Source organism: Nelusetta ayraudi, unplaced genomic scaffold, assembly GCF_046127955.1.
Source record: "Nelusetta ayraudi isolate G7.1 ecotype Tasmania unplaced genomic scaffold, CSIRO-AGI_Nayr_v1 ptg000239l, whole genome shotgun sequence".
Lineage (NCBI taxonomy): Eukaryota > Metazoa > Chordata > Actinopteri > Tetraodontiformes > Monacanthidae > Nelusetta > Nelusetta ayraudi.
This window is the reverse complement of record NW_027466288.1, coordinates 105,001-120,000: the sequence shown is the minus strand read 5'-3', so window position 1 is coordinate 120,000 and position 15,000 is coordinate 105,001. Positions and strand designations below refer to the sequence as shown.

The 15,000-nt window shown below is 53.4% G+C and overlaps 2 protein-coding genes across 4 annotated transcripts in view; both read left to right on the top strand.

Annotated features, from left to right (window-relative positions):
* Positions 1 to 15,000, top strand: part of LOC142882254 (glucocorticoid receptor-like) — a 25,523-nt gene that overhangs the window by 6,945 nt on the left and 3,578 nt on the right. Inside the window, exons 3-8 of one of the 3 annotated variants that reach the window (XM_076016878.1) lie at positions 3,485 to 3,660; positions 4,578 to 4,604; positions 6,106 to 6,222; positions 7,203 to 7,541; positions 7,876 to 8,020; positions 8,785 to 8,843. In XM_076016878.1, coding sequence (XP_075872993.1) covers positions 3,485 to 3,660; positions 4,578 to 4,604; positions 6,106 to 6,222; positions 7,203 to 7,541; positions 7,876 to 8,020; positions 8,785 to 8,843 — 863 coding nt within the window. Of the gene's footprint in view, positions 1 to 3,484; positions 3,661 to 4,577; positions 4,605 to 6,105; positions 6,223 to 7,202; positions 7,542 to 7,875; positions 8,021 to 8,784; positions 8,916 to 15,000 lie in introns of all 3 variants that reach the window. The other 2 variants (XM_076016876.1, XM_076016877.1) reach the window with 2 other exon arrangements.
* The window catches only part of LOC142882255 (protein NLRC3-like), a 35,880-nt gene continuing 23,681 nt past the window's right edge, over positions 2,802 to 15,000 (top strand). Inside the window, exon 1 of the mRNA XM_076016880.1 lies at positions 2,802 to 2,891. The gene's annotated coding sequence lies outside the window, so the exon portion shown is untranslated. The remainder of the gene's footprint in view (positions 2,892 to 15,000) is intronic.

The following is a 15,000-nucleotide window of genomic DNA, read 5'->3' as shown; positions in this document are numbered from 1 at the left end:
CCACTTTTCTCTTCTTTGTTGTTCTTTTTCCCCGACGGTCCGTCCTGCCCCCACGCTGGCTGTCCAGCCACGCTATTGGACGCCTGCTGGCGGAGCCGGGACTGGTCACATGACTGCCCTGCTTCTGAAGTGATGACATCAGCAGCAGCAGCAGCACCGCCACAGCCACCACCGCCGCCCTGCTGGCACACTTTAAAATAGACACAGCTGTGTGTGTGTGTGTGTGTGTGTGTGTGCTCAGGCCCAGCTGCTATTTTTAACATGGCTCCAGCAGGTGACAGCCGTGATGTTGCACCGAGAAGTCAATCAATCAATCAATCAGTCAGTCAGCCAGTCAGTCCAAAGGCGTCTCAGAGAGAAAAGCAGCTGACCCTCCAGAGCAGCAGGGGGCGACAGCCAGCCAGGAAAACCTCCCACTGAAGGACAAAACCAGAAGCAGGCCCCGCCTCCCTGGGGGCGGAGCCATCTGCTAGGAGCTTCTGATTGGGGTGAAGACAGAGAGAGAGAGCGATAGAGTGGTTAGAGTCAGACGTTTGACACCACCAATATTATTTTATTTTCCAGTCCAATACTGAGGAAAATTATATCGCGATGCCGATACTCGGTGCCGATACTCGATGCCGATACTCGGTGCCGATACTCGATGCCGATACTCGGTGCCGATACTCTGTGCCGATACTTGCAGTCCAGTGTGGAGCTGCTGGTCTTCAGTCTGCAGGGCCTCCTTCCCTCACTCCTCCACCACATGGATGTTGTCTTTTTCTTCTTCTTCTTCTCTCCTCTTTGATGGCTCACATTCCTAGAATTCCTCACCTGCTTCCGATCACTGCAGCTGCCGGGAGCCGGAATCGCCGTTTCCCGACCAGTCAGAGAAAGACTGAGCTGCTGCTGGTCCTGCTGGTCCTGGTGACCAGGACCAGCAGGACCAGCAGGACCAGAGGACTCTTCACTAGAATACAATGGAAGCCCTCATTAGTGCCACACTGAGGACATCTGCACAATTACAGCAACAATAAAGTGCAAGGAAAAGGAAATTATTTCAATTTAAAGAAATAAAGAAATTAAAAACAAAACAAAAGATTTATATTCGGAAACAAGAAAACAAGATTTTTACATCTTATGAACAGACCCATGAAGAACTTATTAATAATGATAATCATCATAATAACAATCATCATCATCATTTCCAGCTGCTGCTTCATTGTAGTTTTCTTTAGCGACCTCCTCTTGACTCCGCCCACTCCGGTTCCCCCCCCCCCAAGCCTTGCTCTCTTCTCTGGCTTCATCTTTCAGCCAATAATATGGCTGTTGCCGGGCAGAATGTGAGTGATGATGCAACAGAAGCTCCTCCAACACCTGCACGTCTGATCCCAGCATCTCTCCTCCTCTCCTCCTCTTCCTCCTCCTCCCTCTCCTCCTCTTCCTCCTCCTCCCTCTCTTCCTCCTCCCTCTCTTCCTCCTCCTCCCTCTCTTCCTCCTCCTCTTGCTCCTCCTCTTCCTCCTCCTTCTTCTCCTCCTCTTCGTACCCCTCCTCCTCCCTCTCTTCCTCCTCCTGCTCCTCTCTGACCTCCTCCCCATTCTCCTCCTCCTCTTCCTCGCACTGCTGCAGTGGAGTCTTTTAATAGCAGTCATTCTGAGTCCTGGAGTCTGAACTGCTGAACTGATGAGTCAGATGAGTGAGTCAGTGAGTCGGCGTGGCTGCTCTGAGTCATCAGCTCTTCCTACTTTGGTTGCCATAGAGATGAACTCTGGGGGGGGGGTCCTCAGCTGCGTGTCAGCAGCAAACACACACACACACACACATCCTGGTATTGAGGCAAAGTGAGGCCCATGCTGCTGGTGGTCTTTACAGGGACCTCCTGATCTTTGTCTTGTTGTTGTTGTTGTTGTGTTCTTTTTTTCCCCGCTGGCCAACAGAAATCTGAGCTGTGATTGGTCCGGTCAGGTTAGACCCCCCCCCCCCCACTGCTGTGTGACCCAGTTTTCCTGTGTAGCTCGAAATTCCTGCATTCCAGTGTAGCTGCCTGTAGAGACTAACTGACATGTGACCTGGTCCAACCCTAGGCCACGCCCCCATTCCTCCCTCCCCGCCCTCCCTCTCAGAGAGGAGGAGGAGACAGAGAAGAAGGTCTCTGTTCGCCTGTGTGTGTGTGTGTGTGTGTGTGTGTGTGTGTGTGTGTGTGTGTGTGTAATCAGCACTGTTACACCCCACAGTTGCTGTGGATCAACAGTTAATAATTCAGAGACCAGAGTGATGATGATGATGAGGAAGAATGGGTAGCAGGAGACTGAGAGAGAGAGAGAGAGAGAGAGAGAGAGAGAGAGAGAGAGAGAGAGAGAGAGAGAGAGAGAGAGAGCATGTAACAGAGGGGGAGGGGCTGTGTGGGGGAGGGGCTGTGGGAGCGGACCACAAGAGGGAGGGAGAGGGAGGAGGAGATGTGATGAAGAGCTCCTCACTGGAAGCTTCCTGAAGATTCTCCCAGTCTGATCTGCAATACTTACTGCTGGTACTACTGGCACTGCTGGTACTACTGCCACTGCTGGTACTACTGCCACTGCTGGTACTACTGGCACTCCAAACTCTCATGCAAGTGGAGCTGCAGGAGGTGAACTGGACTGATGATGGTGGACACCAACAACCATGAAACTGAACAATGACCAATCAAATCCATTAGAAGAAGAACTTTATTGATCCCACGGTGGGGAAATGAGACAAGATTAGAAATCAGCAAAATGAATCATTGATAATAAAAAACTGCACCGAGCTGCTGCTCTGCTTTCTGGAGCATTCAAGATGTGAGCAGCAGCAGTAGCAGCAGTAGCAGCAGTAGCAGCAGCAGTAGCAGCAGTAGCAGCAGCAGCAGCAGCAGCAGCAGCAGCAGCGTCTCTTTGTTTTCTGCTGCTGCTACGAGGATCCATGGATCGGCTCTGTCTCGCTCTCTCTCTCACTCACTCACTCGCTCGCCCACACCACCAGGGGAGTGAGTTACTGCAGAGAGGATTCAAGTGATTCATGATTCAACTGGCCAGAAGTGATTCGTGAGTCGGATGGAAACCTGGTCGTCGGTGCGGAGAATCACCATCGCTGTGATTGGCTGTTGTTGTTTCAAAGGTGGTTTCGGGGGGTCAGAGGTCAAAACCGAACCTGGTGGAGGCGACAGGAAGTGAGCAGGTTGGAGTCCTGCTGCCTTCACTCACTGGTGGAACAATCAGTTGTTGCAGCCTGACCAACCAGTAGACCCAGCGACCAACATTAGCTTCATGACTGGAAGCTAATGCTAATAGCTTCTATTGGGAAACACTTGTTATGGCCAAACTACTACTAGGTACCATTTCGCTGTGACTGACAGCTTTGGGTGCTTGTTTGGTCCAAGTCGTTGTTTTCACCTCCACTCATCGGCCGAGCAGCTTGGACCCTCCTCAGTCCAACTGGTCTCACTGGTTTTGGTCTCATCCCAGTTCTCTCTCCCTCTTGTACCCTCAGCTCGGTGTCCAGGCTGGAGGGGGGCGGGGCCAGCGGCGGCGTGGCGGTGGCGCCCCCTCAGGCCAAAGGCGGTGCAGCCAAGATCTGCCTGGTGTGCTCGGACGAGGCCTCGGGGTGCCACTACGGGGTCGTGACCTGTGGCAGCTGCAAGGTCTTCTTCAAGCGGGCGGTCGAAGGTGGGTCTCCTCTCTCTCTCTCTCTCTCTCTCTCTCTCTCTGTCTCTCTCCCTCTCTTTCAACCCCCACCCCCTATCCCTGATATAGAGGCGCAGTTGTATTCATGCAGCTAACAGCTAGCAGCGCCCATTAGCTCTGGTCCCCCAACATCTGATCAGCCTGGGGGCGGAGCTTCTCCTCAGAGCCTCGCTGACCCTTGACCCCCCCCAACCCTTTGACCCCACCCCTTACCCACTGCGGGCTTCGCTTATTGAGCGCTAGTTGCTTTAACGGGTTGAAGGTGATTGGTGGCTTGAGGCCTCGCCCACCTCCTGGTGACCTCTGGTGACCTCTACCAGTGGCTCAGGCCTTGATAAAATTATGAAATGGCGAGTCAGGCCACCAATGCTCCAGCAGCAGGCAGAGCAGTAGCAGCAGCAGCAGTTCCAGCAGAAGTAACAGTAACAGCAGCAGTGACAGCAGCAGTGACAGCAGCATCAGTAACAGTAACAGCAGCAGTAACAGTAACAGCAGCAGTGACAGCAGCAGTAACAGCAGCAGCAGCAGAAACAGTAACAGCAGCAGTAACAGTACCAGCAGCAGTAGCAGCAGCAGTAACAGTAACAACAGTAACAGCAGCAGCAGTAACAACAGTAACAGCAGCAGTAGCAGCAGCAACAGTAGCAGCAGCAGCCATAACAGCAGCAGTTACAGTAACATCAGCAGCAGCAGTAGCAGGAGCAGCAGCAGTAGCAGCAGCAGCAGTAACAGCAGCAGCAGTAACAGTAACAGCAGCAGCAGTAACAGTAACAGCAGCAGTAACAACAGTAACAGCAGCAGCAGCAGCAGCAACAGTCTTGTTTTGCTCCCTGAGGAATTTGTTGTTGCTCACTTCTGTCTCTCTCCACATCTCCACCTGCTCTGGTCTCATGGCGAAGGATGGAGAGCACGACAAAACTCAGATGGTAAATAGACACAACAACAATTTTCAGCACTATGATGAAGATGGTGGTGGTGATGATGATGATGATGATGATGGTGGTGATGATGATGATGAAGATGAAGATGATGATGATGATGATGGTGAGGGTGGTGATGGTGGTGATGATGATGAAGGTGATGATGATGGTGATGGTGATGATGAAGGTGGTGATGATGATGATGAAGATGATGATGAAGATGATGATGATGATGAAGATGATGATGATGATTCCTGCATGTGACTGCAGTGATTTTTTTTTAAAATGAAAGGGATTTTTCAGGATCATGGAATCAAAACTGGCTGTGAAATAATCACTGGTGAAACGCACCAATATTTATCAATATTTATTGATATTTACATCACACACATCACAGAGGGCTGAATTCCAGAGCTGTGTTCCCTCTGCTCCCCCAGTGGAGGACACGACGGTGGCACTGAGGAGATTCTCAAAGTTATCGTTCCAGTGCCCAACGACCTCCCCAGTGGAGGTCTACAGCTCTCCACCCGAACTGTCAGCAGTGTTGGTGGAGCGCAACACCAGCACGGCCTTCTGAGGCACCGGGTGGTTTTGCAGAACTTCTTTGAGGTTGACTGATGGTCCCTCTCCATGGCCTCCTAGAGCTCCTTCTAGACCAGAGTTTTAGCCTCCACTCCTCAATGGACTCCAAGGTTCCATCCCAGTTCTTCCCTCATGGCTCGATGGGACGCCTTCTTCAGCTTGACCGCATCCCTTAGCTTAGCTTGGCTTGGCTTGGCTTGGCTTGTCCACCACCGGGTTCAGGGCTTGCCGCTGCAACAGGCAGCAGAGACCTTATGACCACAACTGCGATACGCTTTGGCCTGCCGGTTCTCTCGAGCCTTCTCCTCCGCCAGGCCACCACCGCTCAGCACAGGCAACAGCAGAGACATGCAGAGTCCAGGTCCGCTGGAGGAGCTGGGTTCCAGAATCCAGGCTGTGCGTGGAGGTGGGCCCCACTGAATCTTGCTGGTACCTCTCAACCTCCTGCACAAGCTCAGGGTTTTTCCCCCCAGCGAGGTGACATGCATGTCCCTGGAGCTGGGGGCTGAGGTCCAGGCCCTCCACCTCAAAGCGGCTGACCCCTACGGTTCCCTCTGTGAGTGGTGAGCCCACAGGAGGTTGGACCCACGTCGCTGGTTCTGGCTGAGCCCGGCCGGGCCCTGTGGGCTAAGGCCCAGCCCCCAGCCCTGGACCCAGCTCCAGGGTGGGGTCCTGACTCTGGGCTGGGCCCCCAGCTGCACCATACTGACTGATGTCCCATCACCCAGGACCTGTTGGCCTCGGAAGGTCCTACCAGGGACATTGAGTTCCAGACAACACAGCTCCTAGGATCTTTCAGGCACTGCTCCACCTCACTGTGGTGGAGCAGTGTCCAAACCAGAACCACAACAACCACCTTCACCTTTGTGTCTCACATCTTCTCCTGCTTCTCCTCCTCCTCCTCCTCCTCCTGCTCCTCCTCCAGGTCAACACAACTACCTGTGTGCCGGGAGGAACGACTGCATCATCGATAAGATCCGGAGGAAGAACTGCCCAGCGTGCCGCTTCAGGAAGTGTCTGCAGGCTGGAATGAACCTGGAAGGTGAAACATCTCAGTCCAACATCTCAGTCCAACATCTCAGTCCAACATCTCAACTCCGCTTGAGTTTCATTTCGATGTCTTTGATTTTCACCACCACACTTTATTGACAAAAAGAAGAAGAGTGAGGAGGAGCAGGAGCATGAGGATGAGGAGGAGCAGGGAGGTTGTTTTGCGGCTGATGCTCCTCCGCCGCCATCAAATTGCATCATCAGGTTGAAGTGTTTGTCAGGCGGAGGCGGAGCCGCGGCAGAAACATTAGTTGCCATGGAAACGACAGCGGAGGAAATTAGAAGAAGGCCGAGCGGGGGAGGAAGAGTAGGGGGAGAAAACACACACACACACACACACACACACACACACACAGATATATGTATATATGCGTGTGTGTGCAAAATGGATGTGATGTTTGGATTCAAAATCTCAAAATGTATCTCCTCCTCTCCACCTCCTTCTCCTCCACCTCCTCTCCCTCCCCCTCCTCCTCCTCCTCAACTCCTCTCTCCACCTCCTCCCCCTGCCCCCTCCTCCTCCTCCTCTTCCACCTCCTCCTCTCCTCCACCTCCTTCTCCTCCACCCCCTCCCCCCACCCTCCTCCTCCTCCCCACTCCTCCCATCACCTCCCCCCTCCCCCCACCCTCCTTCTCCTCCTCCTCCCCCCTCCTCCCATCACCTCCCCCCCTCCTCCTCCTCCTCCCCCCTCCCCCCACCCTCCTTCTCCTCCTCCTCCCCACTCCTCCCATCACCTCCCCCCTCCTCCTCCTCCTCCTCCTCCCCTTCCTCCTCCAACTCCTCTCTCCACCTCCTCCTCCTCCACCCCCTCCTCCTGCACCTCTTCCTCCATCCTCCTTCTCCTCCTCCTCCCCTCCTCCCATCACCTCCCCCTCCTCCCTCCTCCTCCTGCACCTCTTTCTCCATCCTCCTTCTCCTCCTCCTCCCCTCCTCCCATCACCTCCCCCTCCTCCTCCTCCTCCTGCTCACAGCGAGGAAGAACAAGAAGCTGATGAAGATCAAGGTGCAACAGCAGCAGCCTGGAGCAGCAACAGCAGCAACAGCAGCAACAGCAGCAGCAGCAGCAGCGGGGGCGGGGGTGGGGCCGGGCCCGGGGGCGGCGCCCGCTCTGGTGCTACCCATGATGCCTCGCTGCGTGGCCCAGCTGGTTCCCAGCATGCTGTCGGTGCTGAAGGCCATCGAGCCGGACGTGCTGTTCTCGGGCTATGACGGCTCCACCCCCGACACCTCCTCCAGGCTCATGAGCACCCTGAACCGGCTGGGCGGCCAGCAGGTGGTCTCGGCGGTCAAGTGGGCCAAGTCGCTGCCAGGTGAGGCCAGCTGGGGGCACTGCGCTGGAAGTGGGCGGCGACGTCGCAGAGAAAAATCAGTGTTGCAAAATTAAATGCAGCTGTTCTGGCAGAAAAGCAGCTGGTCTCGTCCATTGTTGCACAGGCCTTAATTTCTTCACATTGCTCTCTTTTTGGGCTACATTGAATTTTTGGCTGTGAGCTGCAGTAGCAGCAGCAGTAACAGCAGCAGCAGCAGCAGCAGCAGCAGTAACAGTAACAGCAGCAGCAGTAACAGTAGCAGCAGTAGCAGTAGCAGCAGCAGCAGCAGCAGCAGCAGCAGCAGCACTGACCGTGTCCCCTCCTTCTCTCCCAGGCTTCAGGAGCCTCCACCTGGACGACCAGATGACGCTGCTCCAGTGCTCCTGGCTCTTCCTCATGTCCTTCAGCCTGGGCTGGAGGTCGTACGAGCAGTGCAACGGCACCATGCTGTGCTTCGCCCCCGACCTCGTCATCAACCAGTGAGTGATCGCCTCTGACCTCTGACCTCCCTGTCATCCTCCCGGCTGACCTTGACCCTACGACGGCTGACCTCTTGCTGACCTTTGACCCTCTACCCTGACCTTTGACCTTCTCCCGTTTCCTCCAGCTGGCCTTTTAGCAGTTGGCCGTGTCTCAGTCCAGGTTCTGCATCCTTCCAACGCTGCATTTTGAGAGGAAGTTGCGTCATAGCACTGCGTGAAGGCTCCTCCCACTTCCCAGAAGTCCTTAGGACGCTCCAGATGCTCCCTACTGTTAGCACCAAGGCTGCACCGCTACTATCCTTCACCTCCTGCTGTATCCCAGGATGCTTTGCGTGCTGCTGCTGCAAAGCATCCTGGGATCCTGGGAAGTCAGCTGAAATTAGTGCCATCTACTGGCAAAGACACCACGTATAAATTTAAGTATTAAATTTCACATCAAGTATTCAGTTTTTAACGCAGGGTTTTTACTGATTTGAACATCCAACCAACCAATGGTTAGCTTGATGCTATGAAAACCTCACTTCCGGGGTTGGCCAGCAGGAGGGAACGGCGGTGACGCAACCAGGAAATACGCCGAAGGCTAGACCGTCCCGTGAGGTTACCGGGGAGGCGGGGTTTGGGTCGGTCCTTCTGGGCCGGGTCCTTCCTTCAGGACGGAGGACGCTTCCTTCGGACGGAGGACGCTTCCTTCCAAGGATGCAGACCCTGAATTGAGACTTGTGTTTGACCCCTCCAGCTGACCTTAAACCCTCTCTCCACAGGGAGCGGATGAAGCTGCCCTTCATGAACGACCAGTGCGAGCAGATGTTGAAGATCTGCAGTGAGTTTGTGCGTCTGCAGGTGTCCTACGAGGAGTACCTGTGCATGAAGGTGCTGCTGCTGCTCAGCACAGGTGAGGCCCCACCCCTTCTGCTGTTGAGGCCTCGCCCCCCTTCTGCTGAGGGCGGGTGAGGATTGGTTGGGGATGGGTTCTGCGTTCTGTGGACCAGTTCAAACTGCTGCTCACTCTCTCACTGAGTGTCCTCACCCTCTGCTGCTCTCAGTCAGTAGATATGAGAAGGTGGAGGACAGTGTGGACCCTGACGTAGCGCTGCTCCTCAGCAGGATGGTCCAGGGCTGGGTGCTGGTGGTGTTTAAGGAGGACAGGAAGGTGGAGGACCTGGAGCCTTTATGAATGACTAGTTGTGGTTCTAAAGTGTGGTTCTTATTGTTGGGTCTGAGCCTGACGTCCCTCGCAAGGGCGAAGGGAAAAAAAAGGGTTCTCCATAGCGCCACCTACAGGCAAGGAAAACCCGAACTTCCACACGGACGTAGTAGAATCATGAGGCCAAAAAGCTCCGCCTGCATGAGATCCTCAGCTGCATTGCAAGCAACACTCTGAGTTTCCATCTTCAGCAGAATGCGACTCGAGTTTGCTTGCAGGTATTTGCAAAAAGATGAGACCATTTTTTAAACAATTTCTCCTCCAAAAGTGCAAATGTTCTTGGCATGCCGCACGTTGTACAGCAGAGCCGAGGCTGTCACTGTGGGCGGGGCACCATCAGCCGCCCTGGTTTCAAACAGGAAGTGGCTGGAGTCATGTGGCTTCCTGGAGGTTTCCACCTCCACAGAAAGAGAGTTGCAGTCGCGACGATCGAGCGCAGCCCTGTCAACGCTGCTTGCAGCTTTGATTATTGTTAATTGTCTTCTGCTGATGTGAACTGATGTCACCCAAAGTGATGGAAGAAAGAAGAGTTGAAAAATCAACTAAGTCTCTGTCACTCTCTCTCTCTCTCTCTGTCTCTCTCTCACACTCTCTCCCTCTCTGTCTCTCTCTCTCCCTCTCTCTCTCTCTCTCTCTCTCTCTCTGTCTCTCTCTCTCTCCCTCCCTCTCTCCCTCTCTCTCTCTCTCTGTCTCTCTCTCTCTCCCTCCCTCTCCCTCTCTCCCTCTCCCCCTCCCTCCCTCTCTCTCTGTCTCTCTCTCTCTCCCTCCCTCTCCCTCTCTCTCTCTCTCTCCCTCCCTCACTCTCTCCCTCTCTCCCTCTCTCTCTCTCCCTCTCTGTCTCTCTCTCACTCTCTCTCTCTCTCTCTCTCTCTCTCTCTCTCTCTCTGCGCATGCGTGGTGAGTGTGCGAGTGTGCTTTCTCGTACTTTTTTCTTTGCTGTTTTTCTCGTTATATGTTATTTTTTTTTCCCTCAGTTTGTTTTTTTGTTAGTGTTTAATTTTACTTTTTTCAGTTGTTACTAGGGTGGGGTGGGGGTGCTATCGGGCATTATGCCCGCTGGCGGCGGCCAGGCGGAGCTGGAGAAGCTAACTCGCCGGCACGCTGTTAAGATTGTATCGCGGCTCGGTTGTTCGGTGGAAGAAGTGAGCTATGCCGTTGGGGAGGTGGTGAGGTTTGACAGCGTGAAATCTGCATCGCGTATGAACAGTGCGGTGGTGAATTTCCTGGACAGCGTGGAGAAGGTGGAGAAGGTGGTGGAGGCTGGCATTGTTGTAAAAGACGCCTTCACTCCTGTCTACCCGCTGGTCAACCCTTCCAAGAGAGTCACCATCTCAAACGCCCCGCCGTTCATTAAGAACGAGGATCTGCTCAAAGCGCTGTCCAGGTACGGACAAGTTGTGTCACCGATCAAAATGGTGCGTTGGGCTGCAAGTCTCCCAAATTGAGGCATGTAGTTTGCCATCGCAGACACGTCTACATGGTCCTTAAAGACGCAGACAGCCACCTAAACCTGAGCGTTAATTTTAATATTGAAGGTTTTAATTACACTGTTTTTATCACGTCTGAAACCATGAAATGTTTTGGGTGTAAATCCGAGGGGCATCTCATCCGAGCTTGTCCCGAAGCCGGGAGGGAAGTTGCCGGTGCTTCGGGTTCGGGGCAGTTGACGGAGGGCGCCGCTGCTGGTGTCGGCGATGCCGCGCCGGCGGCACCGGCCGCCGTCGATGTTGCCGCCGTTGTTGCTGGCGCGGCACCGGCCGCCGCTGGTGCCGGCGTTGCCGCGGCAGTCGGGGCCGCCATCCGTATCGGTGATGCCGCTGTTGTCGGAGCCGCCACCGGTGTGATCGATGCCACCGTAATTGGAGACGGAGTTGGCACCGCCGGTGGCGCCGAGGTGGTTGAGAGCCCAGCGGAAGAACCTGGCGCCTCAAATGCAAATAATGATTGCACGGTGGGAATAAATAGTGAAATCAATGAAAGAATTGAAACTGAAAGTAGTTGTGTGAACAACGCTTTTATGGATGACGTTTTGGAGGAACGTGATTTGAAGATTAATGTCAGTAAAAGGAAGAAATGTGTTGATAAGGGGCAGGGTGGGGGTAAAACAAAGAAAGCGCTGCATAACCTCTCTGAGGACGAAGAGGTCGTTTTAACTGCCTCTCAAGAGGCAAAAGTCACCTCCTATCCTCTTGAGAAGATAAGAAAGTTCCTCACAGAGACCAAAGGTCAGAGGGGGATTACACCCGACTCGGTCTTTCCTGATCTTAATGGTTTTATTAGATTGGTCAGCCGATTTAGAGGTGACGGTGTTTTTAATGATCAGGAAGTGTACAGGCTGAAGAAAATGGTGAGCAAAGCCAGAGTGGCACTGATGGAGGACGATGACTGATTTTATTTTTGTCATGTTTTTTGTTTTGGGTGCTTTTTTCACAATGATGAACATTAATGTTGGGACCATTAACATTAATGGAGCACGAGCTGCGACAAAGAGAGCCTCGCTTTTTAAAATGTGTGAACTGAAAAAGCTGGATGTGACCTTTGTCCAAGAGACCCACAGTGACTCTAACAATGAGGTTGACTGGAGGAAGGAGTGGCCAGGGCAGCTTTTCCTCAGCCACAAGCTGTCCACAAGTGCTGGGGTGGCGGTCCTCTTCTCCAGAGCCTTCACTCCTCAGTCAGTGGAGACACAGGACATCATGGCTGGACACGCCATCATGGTGAAGGCGCTCTTTGAGGGCAAAAGACTGGTTTTCGTGTGTGTCTACGCCCCTGTCTCCGCTGTCGATAGAATGACTTTTTTAAACGCTCTTTGTGATGTCATTGGTGGAGTTGCTGATGAGTTTTTATTTCTGGGGGGTGATTTTAACTGTACTGCTGAGGCCACAGTGGACAGGAACCACCTGGAGCCTCATCCTGCCTCGGCTGTTCGGCTCAATCGTCTCATCGAGACCCACGACTTGAGAGACGTATGGAGGGTTTTTAACAGCAGGTCCAGGCAGTACACCTGGTCTCACCGCAGAAACAGCACCTTAACTCTGGCCAGACTAGATCATTTTTATTGTTTTAAACATCCCGATAGGTGTGTCTGATCATTCCCTGGTTCACTGTGCTGTCTTCATTCAAGATGTCAAAACATCCAGTGCCTATTGGCATTTTAACACAGCACTTTTGGCCGATCGGTCTTTTAGAGAGGCTTTTAAGTTAGTGTGGCTCTCACACAGGGAAAAAAAGTCCTCATTCACCTCAGTGTCGAGGTGGTGGGACTATGGTAAAACAGTTGTACAGCAATTTTGTCAGCAATATAATCGCAACGTCACTAAGTACATTACCAGATCCCTTAAGGACCTGGAGACTGAGGTACAGGACCTACTGGACTGTACAGGAGATCAAGGGCAGGTTAAAGCCCTTAAGAGTAAAAAAGCTACTTTAGCTAACCTGTTGGGCATCACTGCACAAGGAGCACTGGTTCGTTCCCGGTTCATGGACGCCACCATGATGGATGCCCCATCCAAGTTCTTCTTTGGTCTGGAGAGAAGGACCGGGCCAGAGGAAGACCATCCACTGTCTGCGCTCAGGTGAGGGCTCCTCGCTGACGGAGAACACAGAGATCCGGAGGCACGCCACACAGTTCTACATGGACCTTTTTAAATCTGAGTGGATGGAGGTCTCAGGACCGGAGTCTACCTTTCTGTCCGACTTGCCTCGGATTGGAGCGTCAGCTGTGGACCAACTGTCTGCCGAACTCACTCTGGAAGAGCTTCATGTGGCCCTCATGAGCCTGGCTAATGGCAGGGCGCCTGGCATTGACGGGATCCCAGTGGATTTTTACAAGACCTTCTGGATATTGTTGGGTGAGGACATGTTGGAGGTTTTCAGGGAGAGCTTCGGGAGTGGACTTTTACCCCAGAGCTGCAGGAGGGCAGTTCTCACCCTGCTTCCGAAGAAGGGAGACCTCCAAGACTTGAAGAACTGGAGGCCAGTTTCCTTGCTCTGTGGGGACTATAAAGTCCTGTCGAAGGCTCTGGCCCTGAGGCTCAAGGAGGTCATGGCTGAGATCGTGCACCCTGACCAGACTTATTGTGTGCCCGGCAGGTTAATAAGTGATAACATCACTTTGATTCGGCACGTTTTGGAAGTCTCCGACTCTTTGGACATAGCGACTGGTCTTATTTCCACAGATCAGGAAAAGGCTTTTGACCGGGTTGAACACCAATATCTGTGGAAGACACTTGCAGCTTTCGGTTTCAGCCCAGGTTTTATAGCCTGGATCCAGGTTTTGTACCGTGACGTTGCGAGTATACTGAAAATTAACGGCGGTCTGGCTGCGCCTTTTGTTGTACGGAGGGGTGTGAGGCAGGGTTGCTCACTTTCTGGCATGTTGTACTCTTTAGCCATTGAGCCCCTGCTGCACAAACTAAGGAAAGTTTGTTTGTTTTCCTGATTGCCCCGCACCCATAAAACTGTCAGCCTATGCTGATGACTTGATGATTGTTTTAAACACTCGGGAGGACATTAGGATTTTAGAAAGTAACACGAACCTTTTTAACAAACTGTCTTCAGCAAGAGTCAACTGGGACAAGAGCGAAGCTTTTGCCACCAGTAGAGGCTCTCTCACAGAGCTGGTTTTACCAGGGGGGCTGATGTGGGCCACAGGTGGGCTGAAATATCTCGGGGTGTTTTTAAGTGATGATGTTTTAAAGAAAAACTGGGACGGTGTCCTAGAGGCAATGGAGGGAAGACTGAACAAATGGAAGTGGTTGCTACCCTCCATGTCTTTTAGGGGAAGGACCCTCATCATCAACAATCTGGTGTCCTCTGCCTTATGGCACAGACTGGCAGTGGTGGACCCTCCCTCTGGTCTGCTGTCACGAATCCAGGTTCAACTGGTTAATTTCTTTTGGGATTGTCTCCACTGGCTGCCACAGGCGGTGCTGTTCCTCCCTAAGGAAAAGGGTGGGCAAGGGCTGGTGCACCTGGCCAGTAGGGTCGCAGCTTTTCGCCTGCGGTTCCTGCAGAGGCTGCTGTACGGACCACGAGACCTGGTGTGGAAGCCTCTTGCTCGGCTGGTTCTGCACAGGGTTGGAGGTCTGGGTCTGCAGGAGTCGGTGTTTTTATTGGATTTTAACTCTGTGACTGTTTCCTCCCTTCCCTTGTTTTACCGTGGACTTTTAACTGTGTGGAAGTTGGTGAGGAGACAGAGGACTCTGCACAAGTCCCTATACTGGCTGTTGCAGGAACCTCTAGGCCATGGAGGCCTTTTCAGCGCCCCCTCCTGGGCAGGAGTAGCTGTTTCCGAGGCTTTCAAGGGAGCTGGAATTACATCGCTTGTTTCCTTGCTGGAGTACGCAGGTCCCCACCTACAGGACGCGGCAGGCTTGGCGGATGCTCTGGGTCGGAGGTCGCGGAGGTTCACCCGCCGACTGCTGGACCACTGGAGAGGCTGCCTGACGGGGGAAGAACGCCACCTGTTGGGGGATTACAGCCGGGGCCTGATCGCCCCAAATTCAGACGACGATTTTCCCTCCATCGTCATCTGGTCCAGTCCGGATCAACGGAGTGGGCGGAGCCTGAAGGACGCTACGGGAAAAGACCTGTCGGTTCTGATGGTGGAGGTGCTCAACAGGCAGAGGCTTCAGAATCGCCGTCACCTGGCTGAGGGGGAGGAGCTCCGGCCTGAATGGAGGAGCCTCTACAAAGCTCCGCTGTCTAAGAGGGTGGCCGACCTTCAGTGGAGGCTCCTGCATGGGATTTTAGCCGTCAACGCTTTTATCTC